This window comes from Charadrius vociferus, unplaced genomic scaffold, assembly GCF_000708025.1.
Source record: "Charadrius vociferus isolate BGI_N301 unplaced genomic scaffold, ASM70802v2 scaffold173, whole genome shotgun sequence".
In the NCBI taxonomy this organism is placed as follows: Eukaryota; Metazoa; Chordata; class Aves; order Charadriiformes; family Charadriidae; genus Charadrius; species Charadrius vociferus.
This window is the reverse complement of record NW_009648369.1, coordinates 4,204,195-4,228,369: the sequence shown is the minus strand read 5'-3', so window position 1 is coordinate 4,228,369 and position 24,175 is coordinate 4,204,195. Positions and strand designations below refer to the sequence as shown.

Here is a 24,175-nt window from a genome sequence, read left to right as displayed (position 1 = left end):
TAAAACTGAAGTAAAAAGCAAGAGAATACAAATGCTAACATCATTGCCAATCATGTGATACAGCAGGCCTGTGAAACAAATGCTGGACCTCTGTCCAAAACCACATACAAAGCAGTTGCTTCTGCTTTGGTAAAAGCCTTGCAAAATCATTTCATTGCTGCTCATAGCTAGACATGTGGATTTCAACACTTCTGATATTACTAAAACCCAGACTCTCAAAAGCATGCCTAAAAGAGGACTTCCAGCCATAAGCTTAAGGCACAAACAATAACACTTCACTTATCCTTCTATACACCTCATTTTGTTGGTGAATTTTCCTGATCTTCAACAGTTTGGCTACTGTGTTTGCCCCAGATCAACAGTTTGGCAGGACTGAGAAACTGAGCTGAATCTTATACCTGATAGCCCTTCAGATCCATAAATTAGGACATGGTTCACATAAAGACAGCACTAGCCAGTCCTGCCATTCCCATCCATCAAGCTCCTTATAGCCATCCTCAGTTTCTGTCTTACTTGTGTTGACACAGACGTTTGCACAGGTAAGCCATACTGGGGAACAGCTCTAGCTGTAAACATACAGATCATTTTTCAGATCAGTTCTTTTCCAGCTACATCCTAACACAGCCACAAACACATTTGCATCTGTACAGGGAAGGAGGTAGATGGGGAAAATGAGCAGCCAGAAGCTCTCCAGCCTTCCTCCTGTTCCATCAGGAGGCAGCACAGCCTGGCTCTACAAAGGCCACAAATGTCTATATGCTGAGCATGCTTACCACACACACACACAGAAGTAGCACTGCTGCATATAGCTTTGTCCCTTCAATGGTCTAATCCTAATTTCAGATAACTGACTTAAGCACTGAAGTATGACTTTTCCAGAAATCACGACGAATCATCAGACACTTAACAAGGACTTGCATTTAATTGGGTATTAGGACAGAAATCTCACTGTTAAATTGGTACTGGTAAAGCAGATTATCTACTGCTGTTTTACCTGGTTGAGATGTACGCAGGTATCTACCGCATCCTTTGGTCGATTGCATTTCAGAAAGGCTGACACAGCTTGTTCACACATCCCCACTCTTACAAACATGTAAGCTATATCCTGCAAAAAGCATCAGCATCGTGTTAAATTCACTTTGAGGTTTTGACTATGTTGCGTAGCAACTGCAATGCTATTATATTCTTGTTTAATTTAATTCCAAGAAGTTGGGGGAAAGGGGTTGTTTGCTTCATGGATTCTGGGAAGACAACACACCCTGTGGTAAATCTTTAGAACATCGTGCTACTTTCACACACTGCTTCTAAATTAAAAAGTTATTTCAAAATTTTTCTTTCAAGTCAAATCATACTATAAGGACTCTGTTCTTACGATTTGGAGTATTTCACAAAACTTCACTATTAGAAAGAGGTTAAAAAGAAAGTGCTATGTCTTGCTTTGTTCAAACAACAGAAAATGACATTAAATGAGCATGTTTTGCATTTTTCAAGCATTTTGGATTAATCGTAGCATAGTTTTAAATTAGTTATCACTTAGTAGGTCATTTCAGGCTACACCACCTACTTTCCCTCCTTTCACCAGAGTATCTTCAATTTTGATTGTACATTAACATTCCCACCAGAGCTACCATGTAAGAAGTTAAACCAGGGATAGCAACCAGGAAGAATTTGGGAAAAAAACCCACAAAACAGTGTAGACCAGATGACAAAATGAAAGCTAAACTAAGTGTTCAACCATGAGGAGCGTCTTCTCAGTGAAGCATAGCTATTTTAGAGAGAAATGCCACAATTTGGGGGCGGAAGCAGTGAATGATGACTTAGGCATGTGGCCACAAAGCGTGATGAATAATCATATCTTTCTGGGCAACCTGGACAATGAAGGAAAGGAGGAATGATGGAGTATGAAAACAACAGCAATACTGGAGATCAATACCAAAGTAACACCATCATATTTATGTGAGTAGGTAATACACTGCATTCTTTCTCTTTCTTAACCCTCCCAAGATGGGAAATTTTGCATAGTTGAGCATAAGACAATGAAAAGTAAAGGTACTTTTTGCTTACAGGGAGCAATTTATTATTCTCTGGAAGTGAGTTAGCTAGATTCTCCAGTCCTTGGTAGTCCTCTAGCATGTAGTAACATTCAGCTAAACGTTCCTGGTTTCGTCCTTGTACATAATACTGTACAGCATTTAACCTAATAAGAAAAAAAAAATGTGGTGGCTTCTGATACACAAACACAAGTGCAGCTTCTCATTGTGCAAGTCTTTTGCATTTGTAAATTTAAAACGACATTATTTTAAATAGGTAACTTGGCTTGAGAGAGCTTTTGTATTTAGAATTTCACTGGTTTTCTGAAATGCACTACGTTTTAATTTTCAGAGATCATTATATTAAAGCAGTAGCAAGACTGATTCTCTGACTAGCATAAGGTTAGGAAGTCAAGGAACCTTAAAACTGTATTCCCACATCTGCACAGATCACAGCTAATACTGCACAACAACTTACAACTAAACTTTCAGAAAAGGGCTTTACTGTTCTGCCTCCGTATTTTAAAACAAAAGCATTAAGATCTCCAAGACCATGCTCCAAAGTTATCTAAAGCATCTAAAAATCAGCTTTTAAAATCTAATCACAAGTTTTCAACTGCTTTGGGACCCACGCTCCTTGTGATAATATAATTTGGGTAATTGCAATACATAGTGGAGCTGTGGAACTCTATGACACAGTGTTCTGGATGCTGAAAGTTTACAGGGGCTTAGAAGGCAACAAGAAAAATTCATGAAAGAAAATTTCCCTGAAAGTTATTAGCTATAAAGACATCAGTTCTGGCTTAGTAAGTACCTGACTGCAAAATCTGTTCTAGAGATAAACCATTACATGCAAGCACTGTTCTTAAAATCTTCCTTGGGTGCACAGTTTGGGCAACAGCTGGAGACAGATCCAGGTCAGGGAGAACTCTGGACCTTTTCAAATATTTGTTGGTTTAAGTATTCTAGAAAGTTTATGGTTAATTTTGAAATTCGCTGATGTTTAATAACTCTTTTTTTAATGATTTTTTTTCTTTAATACCTTCTATATTCAGACTAATACAACTCTATAGGTATTTCTCTCCCCTCCCGCCGCCCCCGATCTCTCCTTTGAAGCAAACAGACTTCTGGCAAAACTGAGATTTTTATCACTTTCATTCCTTAGATAGTTGAACAACAGCTCTCTGTTTAATGGAATTAAACAGTGATGGAACCATAAAGGTCTGAGCTAAATCTCATCATTCCAAAGTTATCGCATGTATTGCATCCTAACTTTCCTGATGTCTGTCCCTCCTCACCAATTAAATCTTGTCATCAGTTTGATCATTTCCTTTGTAGTTTCCTTCTTACTAGGTTCTCTACAGAACATACCATTTCTGACGGTCTGCAAAATAATCTCCAATAGCATTGTGTGCTTGTTCAAGAAGGGCATCATCTGAATCACCTGAGCCAGTTTTCAATAGCTGCAATACTCGAAACCAATCTCCCAGTTTTATCCGCAGCCCAATGGCAAGATCTCTAACATAAACAGAAAAGAGCAGGAAAAAGTCAAAGACAATAAAATAGCTAACAAAAATCTTGAGAAAAGCATCCAAAAGTATTTTCATGTTCATAACCTATAATGCAGGTATCACAATGATCTTGGATAGCTTGTTTACAGTTTAAACAGTATTCCATAAAAGCAAAGGCTCAGAGAGCTCACAGGTGTCCTGGTTTGAGGTAAAACAGGACCAGTTTTGTTCAGTAACTTTGCTTCTTAGCTGGGCCTCTTCTAACTACTGAAATTAACAGCATATTGTGAAGACAATGTTCCCTCTCTGAGTGGTAAGTCCAATGTTTATAGCTGATGCCCAGGAATGGGATGCAGAGAGGCTCTTGCTTATACTTATTGCTATAACACCCAAGGGCAGCCAACTTTGTTATTTGCCCCATTGGAGGGTCAGAAGCGGAAAAGCGTAGAGGGGTCCCACCTGCGGGGAGGAGCGGACAGGACAGGTGACCCAAAACTGACCAACAGGGTAGTCCATCCCATCTGCCTCATGCTCAGTATAAAAGCTGAGGGATCAAAGGGTCAGCTTGCTCTCGTTCTTCAATGGCCAACATCTGAGGACAACTCTGTTCATCTGCCTTTGATCCTGATCCTGAATGCAGATCCGGCTGAGTCCAGTCTGGGACTTCCTCAGTGCCAGCTGGTGATGAGATCATCATCTTGAGAACTTGATACGGTTTTGTATATATTTCATTTTTTTTCTTTTTATTTTATTATTCATATTTCATTTAAGTAGTTTAGTTCCTTCTAAACTCATAAGTCTCTTTTTCCCTCCTCTGCCTCTCTCTTTGAAGAGGGGTAGAGGGAAGCACCTGTTGGTCCCATCTGGTGTCCCCCAGGTCCCCAGTAGCCAATTTGGCCTAAACCATGACAACAGGTTATAGCGTATGTGTGCACTTCCATATTAGCCATACTGCTGGGTGAGGAGTTAAATAAGCAGCTGGTGAGACAGTTGGACGGTGCCTCCTTCAGGTTTCCTCTTGCTCTTTATGCCATTCTTTATCTTTCACTGCTGACCGCTACAATAGATGGCAGCAGCTGCAAAAGGCTAAAAGCAGAAGAGAGATGAGGGGAAAGGCGAAGGAGCAAGGAATATGAACAGCAGAAGCAAGCGCTGAGATGTAATAAAATGGATTTCAGAGACTTTTCTTTCAGATTCAAGATGACTTTGGATAAAGGAGGATGGACTCAGAGTAGTCTTTCCTTTTTATAATTCATTCACACATATGACCTACTGTGTCTCTGGCATGTTTTTTCTACCATATAATTACTTCTATACGAAGTAATATAGAATTCTTTTTCTGCATGTGTATAGAAAATAAATGGGAGAGATATATACAGTTCTTTTAAAAATGCCGTAAACTTACAAGTGAGTGGAGGAAGGCAATAGCAAGTCAGTACAATCAGCTAAATAAAAGCATGAATCTAAAAAATTCAAAACTGTATTTGAAAAAGCCTGATTTATGGCAGGTCCTTATCAAGATTTTTCTGGTGATGAAGAGACACATAAGGTCATACAGAATTCCCATATTCTTTTAGCTGGAGAATAGGATGCTCTACCATTGAAGAAACCATTAAAAACCAAAAAGTCTCTGATTTCTGTAATCCTATAATGGTGAAATTTCTCTTTGACCATGTGGAAAGGAATATGCCGTATCTAAAAATCAGTGTTGGAGTGTGATTGAAGTGCTTGTGAGGCAGTCGTCCACCTCTCCAAACCAGCGTGCTTTCATGGGCTAATTAATTGCACGCAACAAAGTTTTCCATTAGCAGGCTCTAAGGTGCATCTCTCCCCAGCTCCTGCCTTCCCCACCTCCTCCTTACTGGGGAAGAGGAAGGTTCCTCATTCTTACAGCATGAAAGACTTTTTTTTTCCCTGTCCTTCCCCACTTTTATTAATGGCTGCCATTAATCAAAGGTTGAAAGTTTGACATGTGCGTTAAGTGATTCATGCTTCTCCATGTTTGACCACCACCTACAGGCTACATTGTACAACTGCTGCTTATTATTTCTCATTACCCTTTTTCAGTAAAGACAGTGCTCTAGCTAATTACTGAGCGTTAATTTATATTTCCCAGTAATATTTTAATTTTCTTTTGTTTGTTTTCATTGCTGAGCAAAAATTCCATTTCCACAATTTCATCCAGAGTCCATTCTCTCTCTCCAGAGATTACAGTTCATTAAAAATGATGTTGTTTGTACATGTAATTGGAAAGAATGTGTACTTGGCTACTAGCTAAGAGCAACAGTACATAAATTAAACATTAGTTAAGATTGTTTGTTTGTATTTTTGGAATCCCAGTTGAAATACTGACAAAATACTTGCGAAAACATCCATGAAACACAGCACTACCTAGAGCAGCTGAGGGTTTGCAAACTGTTTGGAATGTGCTGGTTTACATATAGAATTGGTTATCTATGGATACAACAAAATTCTCTCCATCTGATCCTTTTCTGTCTTGCCAGAAACTGGTAAAGGGTCTTCAGTGCTAAAACAGCCATTCCTTATTAATGCAAAAAAAAATTTTTTTCAGACTTTTTTTTTTATTTGATGCTGAGATGACTACATGCAATTACCTTCTGTCCATACCCAGATACATTCTTTCAGCTTCTTCAAATCTGCTAAAATAGGCTGCCACTTCTGCTTGCTTCATTGACTCGCTCTGCAGGTTGCCTAGACGCTTCACAAATTTAATACCTTGATAATCTTTGCAACGTACAAAAGCTTGTTCAGCAGTCTGCAGATCCAGCTTCTGAAGAGCAGCTTCAGCCAGGAGACGCCTATGTGAAAAACAAACGTGATGGATGGAAAAGCACTTATGAAGTAAATTAAATGAAGATCCATTTAACTAGTCGTTATTTAAAGAAGACATTCAAGTTACCACAACTGTGTTGTTTACTAACTAATCTTATATTCAGTTGTATGTTTGTCCCCAGTACATTCTGTGATCTATCCAGTACTTGCTCAGGGAAAGATGTTCAAATAATTGCTAATATTCTTTTGTTCAGCTGTTCAAATGGACACTGGCTTGGGAGAAACGGGCAGGGTTTGAGTATTACAGTTGTCCTATGTGAAGTGTGTTGCTGGTCTCAATGCAGTTCACAGAATCACAGAATGGTCAGGGTTGGAAAGGACCTCTGGAGATCACCTAGTCCAACCCCCCCGCCAGAGCAGGGTCACCTACAACAGGTTGCACAGGACGGCGTCCAGGCGGGGTTTGAATGACTGCAGAGGTGGAAACTCTACAACCTCTCTGGGCAGCCTGCGCCAGTGCTCTGCCACCCTCAAAGTAAAGAAGTTCCTCCTCATGTTTAAATGGAACTTCCTATGTTCAAGTTTGTGCCCGTTACCTCATCTGGGCACCACTGAAAAAAGACTGTTCCCATCCCCCTGGCACCCTCCCTTTAAATAGTTATAAGCATTGATAAAATCCCCCCCCTCAGTCTTCTCCAGACTAAAACGACTCAAGTCCCTCCACCTTTCCTCATAGGAAAAATGTTCCAGTCCCCTCATCATCTTAGTAGCCCTTTGCTGGACCCTCTCCAGCAGTTCCCTGTCCTTCTTGAACCGCGGAGCCCAGAACTAGACACAGTACTCCAGATGGGGCCTCACCAAGGCAGAGTAGAGGGGTAGGGTAACCTCCCTCAACCTGCTGGCCACATTCTTCTCACCCCAGGATGCCACCGGCCTTCTTGCCCACCAGGGCACATTGCTGGCTCATGGTCATCCTGTTGTCCACCAGGACTCCCAGGTCCCTTTCCACCGAGTTGCTCTCCAGGAGGTCAGCCCCCAACCTGTACTGATGCATGGGGTTATTCCTCCCCAGATGCAGCACCCTACACTTGCCCTTAGTTGAATTTCATTAGCTTCCTCTCTGCCCAACTCTCCAGCCTGTCCAGGTCATGCTGTATGGCAGCACAGCCTTCTGGCGTGTCAGCCATTCCTCCCAGTTTTGTGTCATCAGCAACACTCTATCCCTTCATCCAGGACATTGATGAATATATTGAACAGGACTGGACCCAGTACTGACCCCTGAGGAACACCACTTGTTACTGACCTCCAACTAGACTCTGCACCACTAACCACAACCCTCTGAGCTCTACCTGTCAGCCAGTTCTGTCAGCCACTGTCCATTCATCTAACCCACACTTCCTAAGCTTGCCTGTGAAGATGATGTGGGAGACATGGTCAAAAGCCTTCCTGAAGTCAAGGTAGACAACATCCACTGCCTCATTTATCCATCCAGTCACGCCATCATAGAAGGCTATCAGATTAGTCAGACATGAATTCCCCTTGGTGAATCCAGGTTGACTACTTCTGGTAACCTTATTTTCCTCCAGATGCTTTTAGATGACGCCCAGAACAAGCTGTTCCATCATCTTTCCAGGGATGGAGGTGAGACTGACACCTCCATTTAGATATTTCTACCTATGCATATATCATAACTTTAATGATAACTGCTGATGGCAGCCTCAGTCTGAAGGCTTCCAACTAAATTGGCCATAAAGAATAAGTTATCCTTCTAATCCGTCTGGATGTTCCTTGTCCAGTTGAGACAGCAGTCTGGGATCACAGGGCAGTTTGGGAAACCTTGTAGTGGTACTGCCCCATTGGTTAGCTCTGCAAATAGAGAATGTCTGCCTTTTAGCCGACCTACAACCATCAGGTGCTTGAATGAGCTCTAGAATTTTCTGCAAAAATAAGACTAGGTAAATTTAGACTGGCTGATTGACATTGTGAAACAAAGTCAGTGCAGTAAGGCACTGACAAAACCAATAATATTGCTGTATTCAGTGCCATAAGCTATGCTTAGGCAGTATCAACTCAATAATTCTGAATCAATTTGAGAAGGTCAGTATCACTTCAAGTCAAGTGCTCATCACTGACATCAATGAAACTAAGAAAAAAAACAGTATGGCAAATTTAATAGATCTGTGACACACATCATCCTGTTTGTTGCATTCTAGCGGTAAGGGCACTGTCCTAGTCTGATCTAGAATATATTTGCTTTATATCCAGCACTTCTAATCCATCTCTTCTGTATAAATATGTGACATACCATATGTTTCCTTGCATAATGAAAATTAAGTTCATGGCAATTTTGCAGCAAGGTGAACAGCATTTGACATATAATTTGTGATTTTATGATATAAAACTTTTACTGAGACACAGATTTTCAAATTAATAGTAATTTTGTATTAAATAAATAGTGCTAGCAAAAAGCATGAGTGACTTCAAAACTCAAAATCTTCAGCTAGTTCAAGACATTAGTAAAAATGAAGACTCACAAAACTTTTACCCTACGTACTCAAACTAATAAAATTACATTACTATTACTGAAACTTTCGGCATGAAGCTATCAAATCCTGTTTTTCAGAATGTACATTCTAGAGAGGAAAGCACAACTAGATAGGAAAGAATGCTTTTTGTTACAAACTTTTAAAGCAAGTTGTCTTGGCCAGTCTTTCAGCAATTCTAAATTACCCTCTGAATGGTCAGAATTAACCCTCCTTGATGCCAATCAAACATCCAATACTGCAAGATATCAGTTACCTTCAAAACAGAGCCAAAATTACTAAAGAAAGGTACAGATGGAGAAACAATTTCCAGAGAGTTAAAGAGAATTGGCATCATTCGACAAATAAAGGTTTATTTTCTGCTACTGACTTTTCATTAAATTATCTAAAGCATTTACTGTTCCAGCCTTTACAACACAGGATATTAAATAGATTTCCAGAATTCCTATTTTCATAGGTTTACTCTTACAAATTTGCTGTGCAGGCTTTTCAAGTTTAGTTTAATAGCTGAGTCCATGTTTAAACTAAACATGCTGACATCTCCTTTTCTCAGACTACTTCCAAGGGGCTGCATCATAACAGGATTAATGTATCAATCCCTTCTCATTTTTGTCCTTTATGGCCTGTCCAAAGTGCTACAAGGTTATTCAACTGCTCTTATAATACTGATGTGTTCTGTTTACTGGGTTTTAAGCTCTTTCTCATCAAGGTTCAATATAAAATATATAAATAAATACTCTCTCAACTTATGACCAGTTTGAATTTTAACCAGTTTAACCAACTAAAAGTTAGCTTTCTTCCAGCTTTTTCATTTCCTTTAGATTTGCCCTCAAAAGCAGGGAGCACTGCGTTTTGGTGCCTATACAGCATAAAAAGGTGTCCTGAGCCTGTACCTTACACCCACTACTGTGACACATACAGCACTGCCTTCCATTCTATGTACTAAAACATTCATAAAATCAGAGAGTTCTAATTTAACAACAGCCCACTTTTTTGGGTTCAAGAAACAGGAGCCTGGGGAAGCACTGGCCCCAAGTTATTTTTTAAGATGGCTGCTGAGAAGTCTCGAACACTTGCTTAATATCTCCCGAAACATGAATTCTCAAATGCTCAGGAACAGAAAACTCGCTTGCTTGCATTCTGGGAAATCATAATGCCACACAGCTTGAAACTGCCCAAACACCCCAGTTGCAAGAGAGGTGGGGAGCCAGGCTAGCAGGGGACTGCAAGGCTGTCTTTGGGCCTTCCCTCAACACTGTGATGCTCCTTTGGAGGCGATTCAGCCCAATGGGGAGACGTTCTGAGTTAGAATAGCAGCCCTCCAGATTCTAGCTGAGCACTGTTACCTTACTACTTTTTTTCTTAAATGATTCTGTTTAAAGTGTATACTGCTTTGGCTGGTTTTGATTTCAGGTTTTGTACTTTAATTCTAGATCTGTCTGAACAGGAAAAGAATAGAAAAGAACACAAATTTAAACAAAGTTGGTTTATAAAGAGATTTTACCAAAGTCTGGGATGTGGATTGTCTTCTATGAATTGGGAAGATTCCTCAATGCCAACTTTTTCAATCAATGCTCGACTGTCTCGTAATGACCGAATCTCAAAATTGATGATGTAATCTTTGTTAGGATGTTCAGGATTCTAACATATTGGATAAAGAAACATCATTTTATTCCATGTCACCTTTATTTTCACCCAACATAGATATCTACTGTTCAAATCATTAAGACAGACACCAACTTTTCCTACAAAATAAAATTATTCTTACCTTTAATATTTCATCCAGAAGAACAGATTTGATTTCTAAATCTTCAAAGTTGCAAATATATCCAGAAGTCTGTATAGGTTCCTTAAAGTTAAATAAATCGCAAAGCAATGAACTTGTATTCTGTCTGATTAAATCCTAAACAAATCTGTTAGAGGTACAGGAAGAGGCTTTCTTCTTCTCCAAACTAGGATTTAATTGCATTTCCAACAGGAAACAAATACTAAAATCTTTAACATTATTAACAATCCCATATACACAGTCATAAATAAAAATCTTCATGTTTTCTATAACTAAATTACGAAAAAGAAACAAAAGGAACACCTGCCAATATTTAGCTTCAACTGAAATGAGTTTTACAAATATCTTTACTAAAATTGTGTTTATATTTTCCAAAGCGTAGAAAAAAAATATACTCCTGAAAACATCTCATATATTTAAGAAAAGTATGACAGCATTTTTATCTTTCCAGGACTGATAGTTCATTTTACTATTTTGTTCCTAAACAACACTCCCACATTAGAGCTGACAAGATTTTGAGACTTCCAGAAGCAAGGTTATTTATATAAACACTTGCCTAATTGAACGGTAAGTACAAGAATAATACTATTCAACATAGAGCCATTAACTTAAAAGCAAAATTGTAAAATGAGTAGTTTACGTATGTTAATATTTACCTCTGGATCCAAGTTTCTGAAAACATACATTCTTGTTTTCTCCATCATTGCAAACAAATCTGGGTTATCTTTGGCCCATTTCATATCCCAGACATCTTTGCGTTCCAGCTTCAGCTGCTCACCTATCGCTTGCTGTCCTGTACTGTCTACTACCCGTGTATCCAAGTCAAAGAATGTCAAAACACCTGAAAGGTCTATGATAGCAACACGACTACAAAAAACAAAGGAAGAAAAAAATAAGACAGCCCAATAATACTAGTCAAGGTTTTAAACCTGAAATAGTTCCCTAAACTGGCACACGCAGGCCAAATTTCCCCTCTAATCTAATACCAGTATAATTCCATTGATTCAGGGAGGTGCAGGTGATTTTCATTTATCTGCACAGCGGAGAGACCAGAAACAGAAGTTTTTTATCTGCTCATACAGGATCTGGCCCTGCAAAGGTCCTGAAATATGCCCATTTTTCATCCAGCATTTTGAAGATCCCTAGTACTTCAGATATCAAGTTGAATAAATTGCAGGTTCTGCCCCTCACCAAACTTTTCTTGACAGAGCCTAAAATTAACAGCTGAACAGAATTGTTTTTCATTATTTACTAGGAGGCAATGAAGCAGATTCTTAAACGAAAAAGACAGTGCAGTGATGCAGACTGTTAATCTCTAAAACAGGATTTCTTAATATTCCTACAAATGGTATTTTTGGGGGGTTTGTTTTTGGGGGGTTTTTTTGATTTTTTTTTTTTTTTTTACAGACAATATTAAGTATAATCCAAATAATCTTTGAAGCAATTTAAAATATGGGAAAAATACAATTTCTAAAGGGTAACATTTGAAAATTCCCAGTTACGTAGTTCTTCAGTGAATCATAGTAGCCAGTATTTACTACAATGCCACTTTAAAAGCATTTCTAAATATTGAAAGACATTTAGACACCCGTAATACCTATTAAAATTTCAAAAGCATTTTAGAAAATTAACTTCAAAACACTTATGGATCTGAGCCTTTTTCACTAGCACAAAGTCATTTAGTAAGGAAACAGCTTGGGTTGAAAACAAAATTAATGTGACTCTGAGTAGATAAGCAATCTATTTTTGGTTTACACCTAAAAAGGTAAGCAACCTACATATGCATTATGAATTTGGTTTGAAATTACGAAGTTATTTTGAAGTGATTAAAATTGCCTTACAAGTCCTCTTTAGTCAGTATATTTTTGCCTTTTCTGCCAAGACTCTCGCGCTCTCCCTTGCAAAAATATAGCTGTTAAGTAGAAAGCAACTTCAGTATTGGCACAGCTAAAGCTTAAGAAAACTAGTCGTGCTAGAAGTATTGCCACCAGCTGCAGCTTGTAACAGTGGAAAATTAACATGGGATAAACAAAGTTTCCAGGCATTAGAAGGACACAGAAATAGAAAGGAGCCTTGGAGATATAAAATTTCAGGTTATGGCATGATTTCGTCAATTCATGTCGTGATCACAGGAAGCTTATGTTTGGTTCATCTAATAAAACAAAGATATTTTCACATACATGTTTCCTTAAACTTCCCACACACACCCTAAAGAGTTTAACACACAAGAGAGCTTTACTAACAGAGTCTCTCAGAGCAATCTGGTAACTACCAGATGTAATTAATTAGTAATAAATAAATGGTTAAGCAGCCATTAATAACAACTGGAATTAACAAATAGTTTATATTAAAGTAAAATTAGTACATAATTATTATAGAATCACAGAATTCATAGAATTAGTATTTTCATAAATTGTAGTAGTTTACTTGACAATCGGATACCTGTGCTAGAAGCAGATCTGTAACTTACCTGGAGTTGCAATTCAAAGAGAGCTGATGTGCACGACAGTTCAGAGTATATTTCTGTACTATACCAACGCTAGGAAGACTGTATCTCTGAATAGTGCCGGATTCTCTTCCCTAGAGAAAAGCATGGCTTGCTTATTGAGAGAATTCTTCCATCAATAAACTCTTTCAAAAGGTTTTATTTATATACTGTCCTAGTCAAAAGAGGTTTTGGATAAATGACAGCAAAAGTGGAGAGAGGGTCATCACCCTAAATGTTCCAAATTCTGCTATTTAAACAAGATACTTTCTTAAGATGCTACAATTTACAGATCTGCTTAAATCAGGGATGTTAAAATGAAAAGCCATAGTCCACATAGCCCACAGAACAGTTTCAGGAGCCCAATTCCCCATGAACCTTCAGACATGGTCTACATAACAAAAAAGGAGAACAGTGAAAAGATCCCCTTCACACACTGGTAAATGCACTCAAACGGTGTGATATGACAGTACCAGCTCGGGTTTGCAAGCAGTACAGCTGTGTTCCTGTAGTGCTGCCTGCATGCTACCAAGTCTCACCAATTACTTCAAGACTTGAGCTAGCTTTAAAAATAAACGTTATAAAATATACTGGTTATTCAAAGGCTTGAGTAACAGTAAACAAACATCTAGTCCAAACATTTGGACTAGATGATCTCCAGAGGTCCCTTCCAACCCTAACCATTCTGTGATAAGTACCAATGTGGTCTATCTTTATTTTGCCCAATGACACATCCATGCCTTGTGTCAAGACACTATCAGGCCAATGGACTGAAATGATCACTGCCACTATTTTCTCATGGTGTTTCCGTAGACTGAACAACATCTCCAGACTTTTTTCACTCATGTTTTTTCCCATGCTCCACTGATTTTGTAAAATCCAGTCAAAGGATAGAACCAAAAGAAAAAAAAAAAAAGTCACTGGAGTAGGAACATGGGAAAACATCAAGATCTTTCTTGGGAAGGTGGATAAAATGAAGAAACAGTGTTTTTTCTATCTTTGTTCTGCTTGGTTAGTTTGTTTTAAAGCCCACCCATATGTCTGTTCATCTAATGACATCTCTTTTTGGATCAGAAAAAAAAAATGCACCAGCTGTTTGGCATGATACAAAACCTCATACATAATACATATGTATAATGCATAGATGTATTAATATATATATAGCATACTACAGACCATTAATATGTAAATAGACAAACTTTGTAAGTGTTTGTGTATTTACATACTTCCTAGAACTCAGATTACAGAATTAAGTCCTGACCTGAACTTTATCAAATCTTACGTATAAGTACTGAGACAACTAGTCTGTACTTAAACTGTAAGCAGTCAGTGAATTAGCCATCCTACAGAAAGAGTCCAGGTTAATCAAAGATAACTTTAGAAGGTTCTTTCAAGATGTCTAGAAAGAGATTTCATCTGTGTAAGTTCTAAATTCAGAAATGCTTTGAAATTATGACTGTTTATGAACATATTGCAGAAGAATCTCCTGCCTACAAGCGCAAGAGGCAATTAAGAGTTGTTTTAATTATGTAACTTACCACAAGTAGTATCTTATCAGATGCAGTTATTGCACAAATTGGATCTCTTGTTCCCTGAAAGTATACAAGTGGTATCAATATCAATTTTAATGCAACAGTAAGAATGCACTGCTAAAGAAAGAAGTTTTATTTAAATATGCAAGAATGTTGCTAAGTATCCACATGAAAAGGGGCTATCAAATCTTGTCAGTATACAGTAAATGGATGGTTTATGATATTAGTAGCCTTTGTTATAGGAATTATGACAATAATAATATTAACAGCTTCCTTTCTTCTCCTGCTGCTCCTCCAGAAAAATAATAAACCCAAAAATGTAATGGGTGTTTAACAGAAAACATAAGGAAGCAACTACCCCTGGCTTGTGAGGTCTGTAATTAATTCCAAGTATATTGATAAGTACAAAAGTGAGCATGCACATGCACACACAGGCATAAAGTGAAAAAGGCCAAAAGTACCAGGAAACATTATAAGGGTTGTTGGGTTTCAACAAGCTTACACTTTGTTGAAGTAAGGGGAGCTGCTGCTCACCAAGAAGACAGCAGGTATCTACATACTGGACCCCAGAATATACTTTTCCTATGTTCCCTATAGTTCGATGTATATTTCCAGAAATACATAATGACACAGTAACAACGCACTAATCAGAGGGAAGAAAAATAACACTTATGTAAAAAAGGTAGAAAAGAAAGTTTAAGTATGACCACTTCTATTAATAAAAATTTATGAAAATACACAAAGCAATGCTACCTACTTCTCTTTCAAGCTACCAGTGACACCACAATGAACTAATTAGAAACATCACTCACTTCAATAGCTCTGCTGTAATCAAGGTGTCCATCTGCAGATCCTGAAGGGGTATCATCAATATGATAAATCCTGTAGAAAAGGAAAGTTACAAGAAAAAGTGAGTCCAAAGAAAGGATCATTTTTGATAGCATACAGGTATTTTCAATCCTTGGAGAAGAAACCATTGCAACTGGAAAACAGAATAAAAGCTATACCTGTGTTCTTATAGTTCCACTAGTACCCCCTTTGATAACCCTTTTTTGTATTGATATAAAGATATGATACTTGCTTTCACTTTTGCAGCCCCTAATGGTCTATTTCCATATCATCTATAAACTTTCATTCTGCAACAAGAAGTTCCTGCAAACCATCAACCACTCAAACATGCAGTTCCATGTTTCCTCAGGCTCTTCTCCAGACTTATGAAGAGCTTCACATTCATATCCACAAAACTTATGTATTACTGTATTCAATACTTCGTCATGACTTCTCTTTTGCCTTAAAAAGTAGCATAAGCAAAGACTTTTAGAATGCTTAAATCACAGTTTATGCTGAATTACAACTATTTACTTCTTCAGTATTTCTATAAATTTTACAATCTTGTCCATGGCTAGGACATTCAGGTACTAGAACAATGTAAGTTATTACACCATGTATAAATAATTACTCATTATTATGGATATACGGTGACAGGAAATGGTACGTACATTTATAGAAAGATGCTATAGCATTTCTATGGAAGAAAACATAGAATAACACAAAAGAAAATTGTACCAAAGTTGCAAGCTTGTGGAGGTGACAGAAAAGTTAATGCCACTAATGGACACCTGGGAAGGAAATATTTTGGAGGCAAGGCTTGTTCAGTTTGAGAGGATGAAAATCTGTAAGGGACTAGACATCAAAGATACAATTAGACACAAATGTATTTAGAGAAGAACTAGCTGGATAGGCTATGTCCTTACAGCCACTGACATGCAAGAAGCAGTTAAACTTATGAGAGGGAATATAGCTACCTAGAGACTAAGAGTGGAGGAGAAAGGCGGGGGGAGCATCAAGACACACAGCTCCGTAAGGGAAGCACACAGCCAGCAAATGGAGACACTGAACAGGAACTAATCCAAAAAAGTCTGAGATTTGGATAACAAACACACATTTGTTATGGAAAATTATTCTTTAGTATTTAATCTTACAGGCCTGCAATTCAACAAATCTGAGCAAAAAAATGGGAAGACAGGAGTTCATGTTTTAGGCATGGGAGAATCCACCTTTATCAATGATACCAATGCAGAGGAAGAAAAATGACAAAGCCTGAACACAAACCTTTCCCTGCCTTCTTTTCTGGTCCGTGCTACCTGATTAATTTCCATTGCCGTGAGTTTCTTGGCCACACGATACTGCCAGACGTAAAACGCTTCTTTTGAAGCTGCTATCACATGCGTTTTGGTCATTGTGACAAACAACGGCCCTGTTATGAAACCCAAATGGTTGTAAAATTAGTGCTGCAATTATTGGACTAGATGCTAATTTGTAAACTTTTTCCCAGATGGTGAAACTGTATCTCCATAGGTTAAAAGCAAAAAAACAAACAAAAACAACAACAACAAAAAAAAACCCCACACCACACACAATCTAGCAGCAGTTTTCATTACTTGCCAAGAAATTTCCCAGGGGCCTTGAAGCCTTGTACTGAAGAACAGAGAAATTCCTTACAACTTCTAATTTTAAAATTAAAATTTATCTTCCTATTATTTCAGCAAATTTACATGTGCTAATGCAGAAGGCATCAAATACATATAGACAAATTTTCAGGTTAATGACCAGTTCACAAATATCTCAAATCTCTATCAAGGTCTATAAAATACCTCCATATCTGCCGTATTTGTAATTATTCAAATATAAATAAAAGGAAGACTACTCAAAAGTTGACAATCTAGAAGAGATTCTTTGATTAGCACCACTTAAAAACAGTTAAATTTTGAGTTGGACAAGATGCTGTTTGTATCTTAGTTAACCGCTGGGCCAAATAACAATTCTTTATCTGCATGGCAGCAAATTAAATATGTAGCAAAGCGTGTGCTTAGTCTTACTTTATTTCATCCAAAGATCACAGTGTAGGAAGGCAGGGCATTTTCTTTACTTTAGCCTTAAACCTATTTAGCATATGCAGTTAAATTGAGTATCTCTTTCCTGCTGTCAATGTTCAGTGAACAAAGGAAAAAAAAATATATATGCACTCAAACCATTTCATTTTTCTTTATAATAGGCTGTCTTGACTGTATTGTGGCTCTTTTTTCCTTTTACAGTCCTTTGTTTCATCTTTCTGAAAACCAGTGAATGCACATGAAAAGGCATAGAAAAACGTAGAAACCTATTAAGTAAATCCCCCAATGTCTTCAAATTCTGCAAGTAAATCAGTACGCCACCAGACAAAAGAGGCAAATCCAGAATTGTGTAGCCCAGTCTGTTAAGGAAACACTGAGTCATACAGATAACATGCTGTGAGCACAAAATCTGATTCTTTTACAGCGAATCTCATTTTTTCCTGTATTTTAGCACGGAATAGAACTCTGGAGGGAGCTATAAGCCTGCCATAAAGAGCAGTGCTACAAGAGACAGATGGGGGAAGATTGGTTGAACAGATTTTATTTCTTTGAAACCAAGAGGATTATATAAGCTACCTGATGGCTCTAGAATACTTTTTAGTATAAATGTAAATACTAGATAAGAAAGCTTAGTGATGATGCTTAACACGTGAGCAGCACAGTTGTTTACATTATATGCCACTTGATGTATTTCATATACTTACAACACATTTATTTCAATAATTAGTCACATACAACTGAAGGATACAGTCACCTCTGTTTCATTAACAGCATTAATAAATTCTATGTATTTGCTCTGGGGTTTTTTTATAACCTTGCAGCTGTACATGCCAGAACAATCAATGCTTTTATCCTTTAAATTAAACCTGACAATCTCCTGATGTGTGAGGGAATAAGGCTTCCTCTTGCTCAAATCACAAAATTTTAGTACTAAGCCTCATACTTGGGCTCAGCTTAGTCAACATTTAAAGACTTTGCTCCAAGACAATTCTAAACCAAGCTCACATCTGACAGTCACGGTCATTCCTCAGACTCACCAGGTGACTCCCCGTTTGACCTACAGCTTTCATGGAGCCCAAACTTACTCATTTGTGCACACCTGGAAGTACCCCAATCTGGGAAAAAAGGTTGTTCAGATAAGCTCTGTTGTGATCCAGAAACTAGATGGCAATACATCTATGCTTTATCCAGAGGAATACAATCAATTAGGCATTTAGGAACATGCCTAAGGTTTAAACTGATTGTTGCTGCCAAAAACACCCCATACACCAACCCCTGACACATTTCCCTGCCACTTCTTTTATATCAGCCCTAGCAGTAGCTTTACCACTGAGTAAGTTGGATCAGTTCAATCATCTAACTGACCTCAAAATTAAATAAATAAAAGATTAGTTTAAGTTGGATTAAAGAGAAAATGACAAATGTTGGAGAGGGCAGGAATGAGCAGCCAGCATGGAGGGCAGGGCCTTCCCTTCTTTGCAACCGCAGGCTAAACGACAACTGGATTTAAGCCAAATGTGAAATCGCAGGGAGAGGGATACACAGCACACAGACACAATCATCAGGATCAGATCCATTCAAAATCACATCTGGAAGAGCAGTATCTATATGTGGGAATTGATGCTTTTACAAAATTGCCTATATAGCTTAAACAAATGCATAAAAGCAGGATATACGGGATTTTTTTTCTAGAATTGCTTTAGCATTTTATACTAGATGGTCATTAAACAAGCAAACAAACAAAAAAAAAAACACAAAGAGAAAAATATGTGGAAAAAGAAACTAAAATCCAAGGCTAGAGTGGATTTAGGAAGCATTTATTTACTGAGAGGGTGGTCAAACACTGAACAGGCTTCCTAGAGAGGTGGTGGATGCCCCAAGCCTGTCAGTGTTTTACAGACATTTGTACAATGCCCTTAATAACATGCTTCAACTTCTGGTCAGCCCTGAAGTGGTCAGGCAGTTGGACTACATGATTGTTGTAGGTCCCTTCCAACTGAACTACTCCATTCGATTCTATTCCCCCTTCTCACCTCAGAGCCTTAATCACTGGGCTACATTCTACTCCTAAAATGCTTTCCTTCTTGGCTGCGTAACAGCATAGCTTTAACACAAGGAAAGCCACTCCAAGTTTGGGCTGTTGCTGGGGCAGAGAAAGAAAGGATTTGTCCTCTCCTGGGAAAGGAAAAATGCTCATTTCAATCCCTTCAGGCTAAGGAAGATCTAGAAACCCTTTCTAGGCAGCTGGTTTAACTACTTAAGTTTCCTTTGGTGTAGGGAAGTATTATCATCTTATACAGTGGCCTTGATTTTAGTAGCAAGTGTTGCTCACTTGGTCATCAGTGCCCTTCAAAGAATTCATGCTCTGACTATTCGGCAGACAGAAAAGCACCTTAAGTCAGAGGGAGGCAAAAGATTTGGACACTCCTCTGCTCAGCATTTCCACTGCATAGATTGTCTAGCTCTTCCCACTGATTTTGCAGATAGCTAACTTCAGTATTAACGTCTTAATGCTTAATTTTCAGATCTTGAAAATACATATGGAAAACATTTAGACAGGTGCCTTACTTTTCAATGATCAAATACCAAAAAGGATTAAATATACCATCCCACCAAAACAATGCCAACATGTGAAACAACTGCCCTTCAGGTTTTCTCTGGTCATTCTTTCTCTTCTCACTTCATTTCACTGTTCCTTCCTAAAACCTCCTCCCTGAAGGAGAGAAACTTTATTTCTTAGATAGCCTGGAATCTTGAAAAACCTTCTGCAATGTCTGTATTTCACCCACACTCACTCCATCTCACTTCAAAACAGTTAGAAAACATCTGGTTTCATGTCTCATCTTCTTTAAAAAGTAATAGATGGAGAACAAACTTAATGCATGACTATATTATTTCATTGCATGAGAAAGCTGAGACACTTTCTAGTATACAAAATAGGATATACAAACACAAGAGAGACAAGTAATCCCACCTAAATGTGATGGAAAGGAAGCAATCTGATAGACACAAGAATAAACTGTTGTTTTCATACAAGCCTGTTACAGGCTGTTCATGCGAAACTGGGACGAACATAGTCTGATCAATAACATCTACCTAATTTTAGAGCTTGATTTGAATGTCTCTAGAAGCGTTATCTCATAAATAGAAGAAAATATCAGACAGCAGCAGGGACAACTGAACTGCACATGGTACAACTCATGAATGACCACAGTTTACAGAACATGAAGAAATACTAAAAATCAGTGACAGTTTACTTTAAAATGATCAAGTTTAAGTAACAGCAATTCAAGTGCTGTTTCACGTGTAATTCTTGTTATCCTTGTTCAGGTGTCCAGGAGGGAGGCGAGACACCTAGGCATGATTCCAGCACTCTGCCTTTCATCCACCTGTATGTTGATCCGGCTGTTGTATTCATTTCACTGGGCGCCAACACACATGTGAACGATAACTCAACACTTCACTATGTCAGTGCTCCTAAGCGCGTGTAAGGAGATGATATAATCCAGCCTGAGTGACATTTTCTTAGCAGATACCATCTGTTGTGTTTCCATTAAAAAGACATTATATAACAAGATATTTAACCTTCTATAGTTTATATTTAGTTACTCATGAAGGGGCTTTGACAGAAAGCCGGTGAAACCAGCACAAAAGAAACTGTGTTGGTTAATTTCTCTGCCTTAGTAGAATGGAACATAATAATTCTAGACAATGGAGAAAAGACTAATTTATGGGCTAATAAACACTACCTATTGGGAAGGACCGTAAAAACAAGGCACAGGAAGAAAAATGCCCTTGGACAAAATAAAGAGCAACATGAGGACGAGCTAATGACTGATTAATCCTTTTTTGCCATCGCCAGCAGAGGCAAGCGTTAGAAAGCTAATGACATAATTAAAAACTCAATAGAATAAAGGGAATAAATAAGCACCTTTTTTTTTTTTGAGCCCTTCTTCAAATATTGGCTTAGAGCCCAACAACGTAAGATTTGCATCTCCTGGGGGTGAATCAAACACTGCGCACTGTCACAATTAGTTTTTCATTAGGAGATTAACAGCACTTTGTTGAAACAGTTTTATAATGTTATAGATTGACAATTCATACAAATTGTGCCTTAACACATTCTCAGATGCATTATTCACATGCTCCCTCAGCTACTCAGCATCCTTAGATGAGCAATCTTTTTTTCTCCACTATCAATTTCCCACCAGGTCAAAGCCAGAGACCTGCAGAGCACTGATGTCTCAAGGAAGAGCAAAAGCTTTATGCTCAGTAGAGTGCCAGGTCATTGCTATTCCAACAAGGGGCAGTCTGGTAAAAAAACCCAAAGAATTTGTGTGTTCAATCTGCAGCAATTACAGCCAGTCAAAAAATATAGTTTAGACTCACAGCAGTCAAGAGCGCCCACTTAAGAATAGGCAGGAGCACAGAGATAGCAAACAGTCTGTTGAGGAACATCCTACAATATAAGAAGGCATTTTTCATAAGCATTTATGAAAATCAAATAAAGTAACAAAGGAAGTGTTTTTAAACAACCCTGAAAGATGGAACTTCGAAGTCTGAAACGAGTTCAAAATAAAAGTTACCTAAGCAACTTATTTTCTGGACAGAACTCAATGCAATAATTTATCACTTTACTAAAAGAGAACAGCCTGAAAAACTGCTTTCGTACAAAGAAGAAAAAAATTTACAGACAGATAATGTATTTTTCACAAGTCAATAACACCCCTCCAATAATTCTGAGTAAGAGATACATTTGTACTGCTTAAGTAATTAATGATTACTCTCACATTACAATTGATTTAAAGTTGATCTTTTCTCATTTATAAACAGGCCAAAAGGATAATGTTTTTTTTAGAAATGATGCACCAACTGGAATCTTAAAAAAAAAAAAAAAAAAAAAGAAAACAAAAAAACCAAACCTTACAGAAAGGCCTTCTGCCTTTAAGGTTTTACATGGTCTTCTCTCTCTGTTGACCTCAGCAAGGCCAGCCAGCTCCTTAAGTTCAGCACCCTGTCAAACCGGAACAATTATACTTTCTATTGCCAAGAAGCTCCAACTGTGATAAACAGCATGATGAACTGTATGTTAAGACCTTGACTGCGTACAAGTGTCTACACCTCGCACAAAACAACCTTATGTTGTAAATATTTCAAGTTGTTCTAGAAAGTTGTATTTTCAAAGGTTACAAAAAAAGGAATGATAAAATATGATAAAACCAGTGTAATGTGTTCCAAAAGCACTGCATTGATAGCCGTTTGCTTTTCACTTTCATCTCCAATCCCTTCTGTAAATTTGGTGAGCTAACTTTAAAGGAGTCTTACAGAATGCATATATTAAAAAAAAAAAAAAACCCACACGGTTGAATCTTTGGCTGTGTTTACTATACAGCAATGAAAGACCTGCTTGTTATGTTTGAACTACTGAGAAATTTTTCAGGACTCAAAAATGCAAATATTCCAACCTCAAGTATTTGCCTGTCTATGAGGTTGAAGGGTATAATCCCTAGCATTTTCACAAACGAACTCACACTAGGAAAGAGCATTGCAAATCTACGCACTAAACCAATCCTCTGACACTGGAGGGCACAGAAGCAGACTGCAGAAAGCTTACTTAAGCTAAAGGAAGAGAAGCCTTTTTGAGATTGTTAAATCTCTTCTGCACAATTCAAATACATTTGGAACAACAGCAGCATTTTTCAATTAAACAGCATTTCTCTAACTATTTTCAGTCACTGGAGAAGATTATTATTTTTATGTACAGACAGCTGTAGCAGAGGGGTCATAACGGGGGAATCATAAAGAAACTGATACCTTTGTTTATAATGTAAATAAATAAAACCGTCAGAGACGGATTTAGAAAGCTCACATAAACAGTACTTTAGAAAAATGCAAAGAAAAGAGTTTAAATGCAGTTAAAGATGTACATGCAAAGCTAATTTTGACCGTTTGAGTGGGACTTGTCTCACCTAATTTTAAACATCTCTGACACAGATGAGCTGGTTGCCCTGGGCTTCTTTGTACCCAATGGAGAGCAAAAAGACCCCCTTCAGGAATGATTCACTGAACTTATTTTAGATGTCAACTACAGAAATGAGATGAACTCCTTCCTGTTAAGTCCAAAAATCCTCCTCCCACCGCCCCAATCCCACCTGTCAAGTATGTCCAGGAGACTAGGAGACACATGCAGTGTAGACATCTGATCAGGAGGGGGGATGGGACAGAGGGGACACAACAGACACCCTACCCACACCACTACCACCCACCACATCATCTTACTTCAGTGCTCAGTTTTGGGTTGTTTTTTTCCCCCCCCTACATCCATTGTAAAATTATTGGTATTACATTTCCTGGACACTTTATTCCTTAAGATTCTGATGTGCCACCCCTCCTGTGAAAGGTGGCAAAAGGGCATCAGATCAACAGAAACAGAAATTATGACCACAATATTTCATACATATTCCATAGGACAAAGGAGTCAAACTCATTCATCAGAGCAGGATACTCTTCACCTTGATTATAATCTACAATATAGGGCATGAATTTCACAATATGTATTTGACCCATAGCTGATTTCCTCCTGCGATCACCGAAAAACTGA

The 24,175-nt window shown here is 38.0% G+C and overlaps 1 protein-coding gene across 2 annotated transcripts in view; it reads right to left on the bottom strand.

Moving 5' to 3' along the window:
• Nucleotides 1–24,175, bottom strand: part of WDR35 (WD repeat domain 35) — a 45,376-nt gene that overhangs the window by 4,639 nt on the left and 16,562 nt on the right. For both annotated transcript variants that reach the window (XM_009885320.1, XM_009885321.1), the window contains 11 exons: nucleotides 16,793–16,937; nucleotides 15,493–15,562; nucleotides 14,687–14,740; nucleotides 13,134–13,243; nucleotides 11,320–11,530; nucleotides 10,646–10,726; nucleotides 10,382–10,518; nucleotides 6,157–6,360; nucleotides 3,402–3,548; nucleotides 2,065–2,197; nucleotides 995–1,105 (listed from right to left, as the gene is read on the bottom strand). In XM_009885320.1, coding sequence (XP_009883622.1) covers nucleotides 995–1,105; nucleotides 2,065–2,197; nucleotides 3,402–3,548; nucleotides 6,157–6,360; nucleotides 10,382–10,518; nucleotides 10,646–10,726; nucleotides 11,320–11,530; nucleotides 13,134–13,243; nucleotides 14,687–14,740; nucleotides 15,493–15,562; nucleotides 16,793–16,937 — 1,403 coding nt within the window. The remainder of the gene's footprint in view (nucleotides 1–994; nucleotides 1,106–2,064; nucleotides 2,198–3,401; nucleotides 3,549–6,156; nucleotides 6,361–10,381; nucleotides 10,519–10,645; nucleotides 10,727–11,319; nucleotides 11,531–13,133; nucleotides 13,244–14,686; nucleotides 14,741–15,492; nucleotides 15,563–16,792; nucleotides 16,938–24,175) is intronic.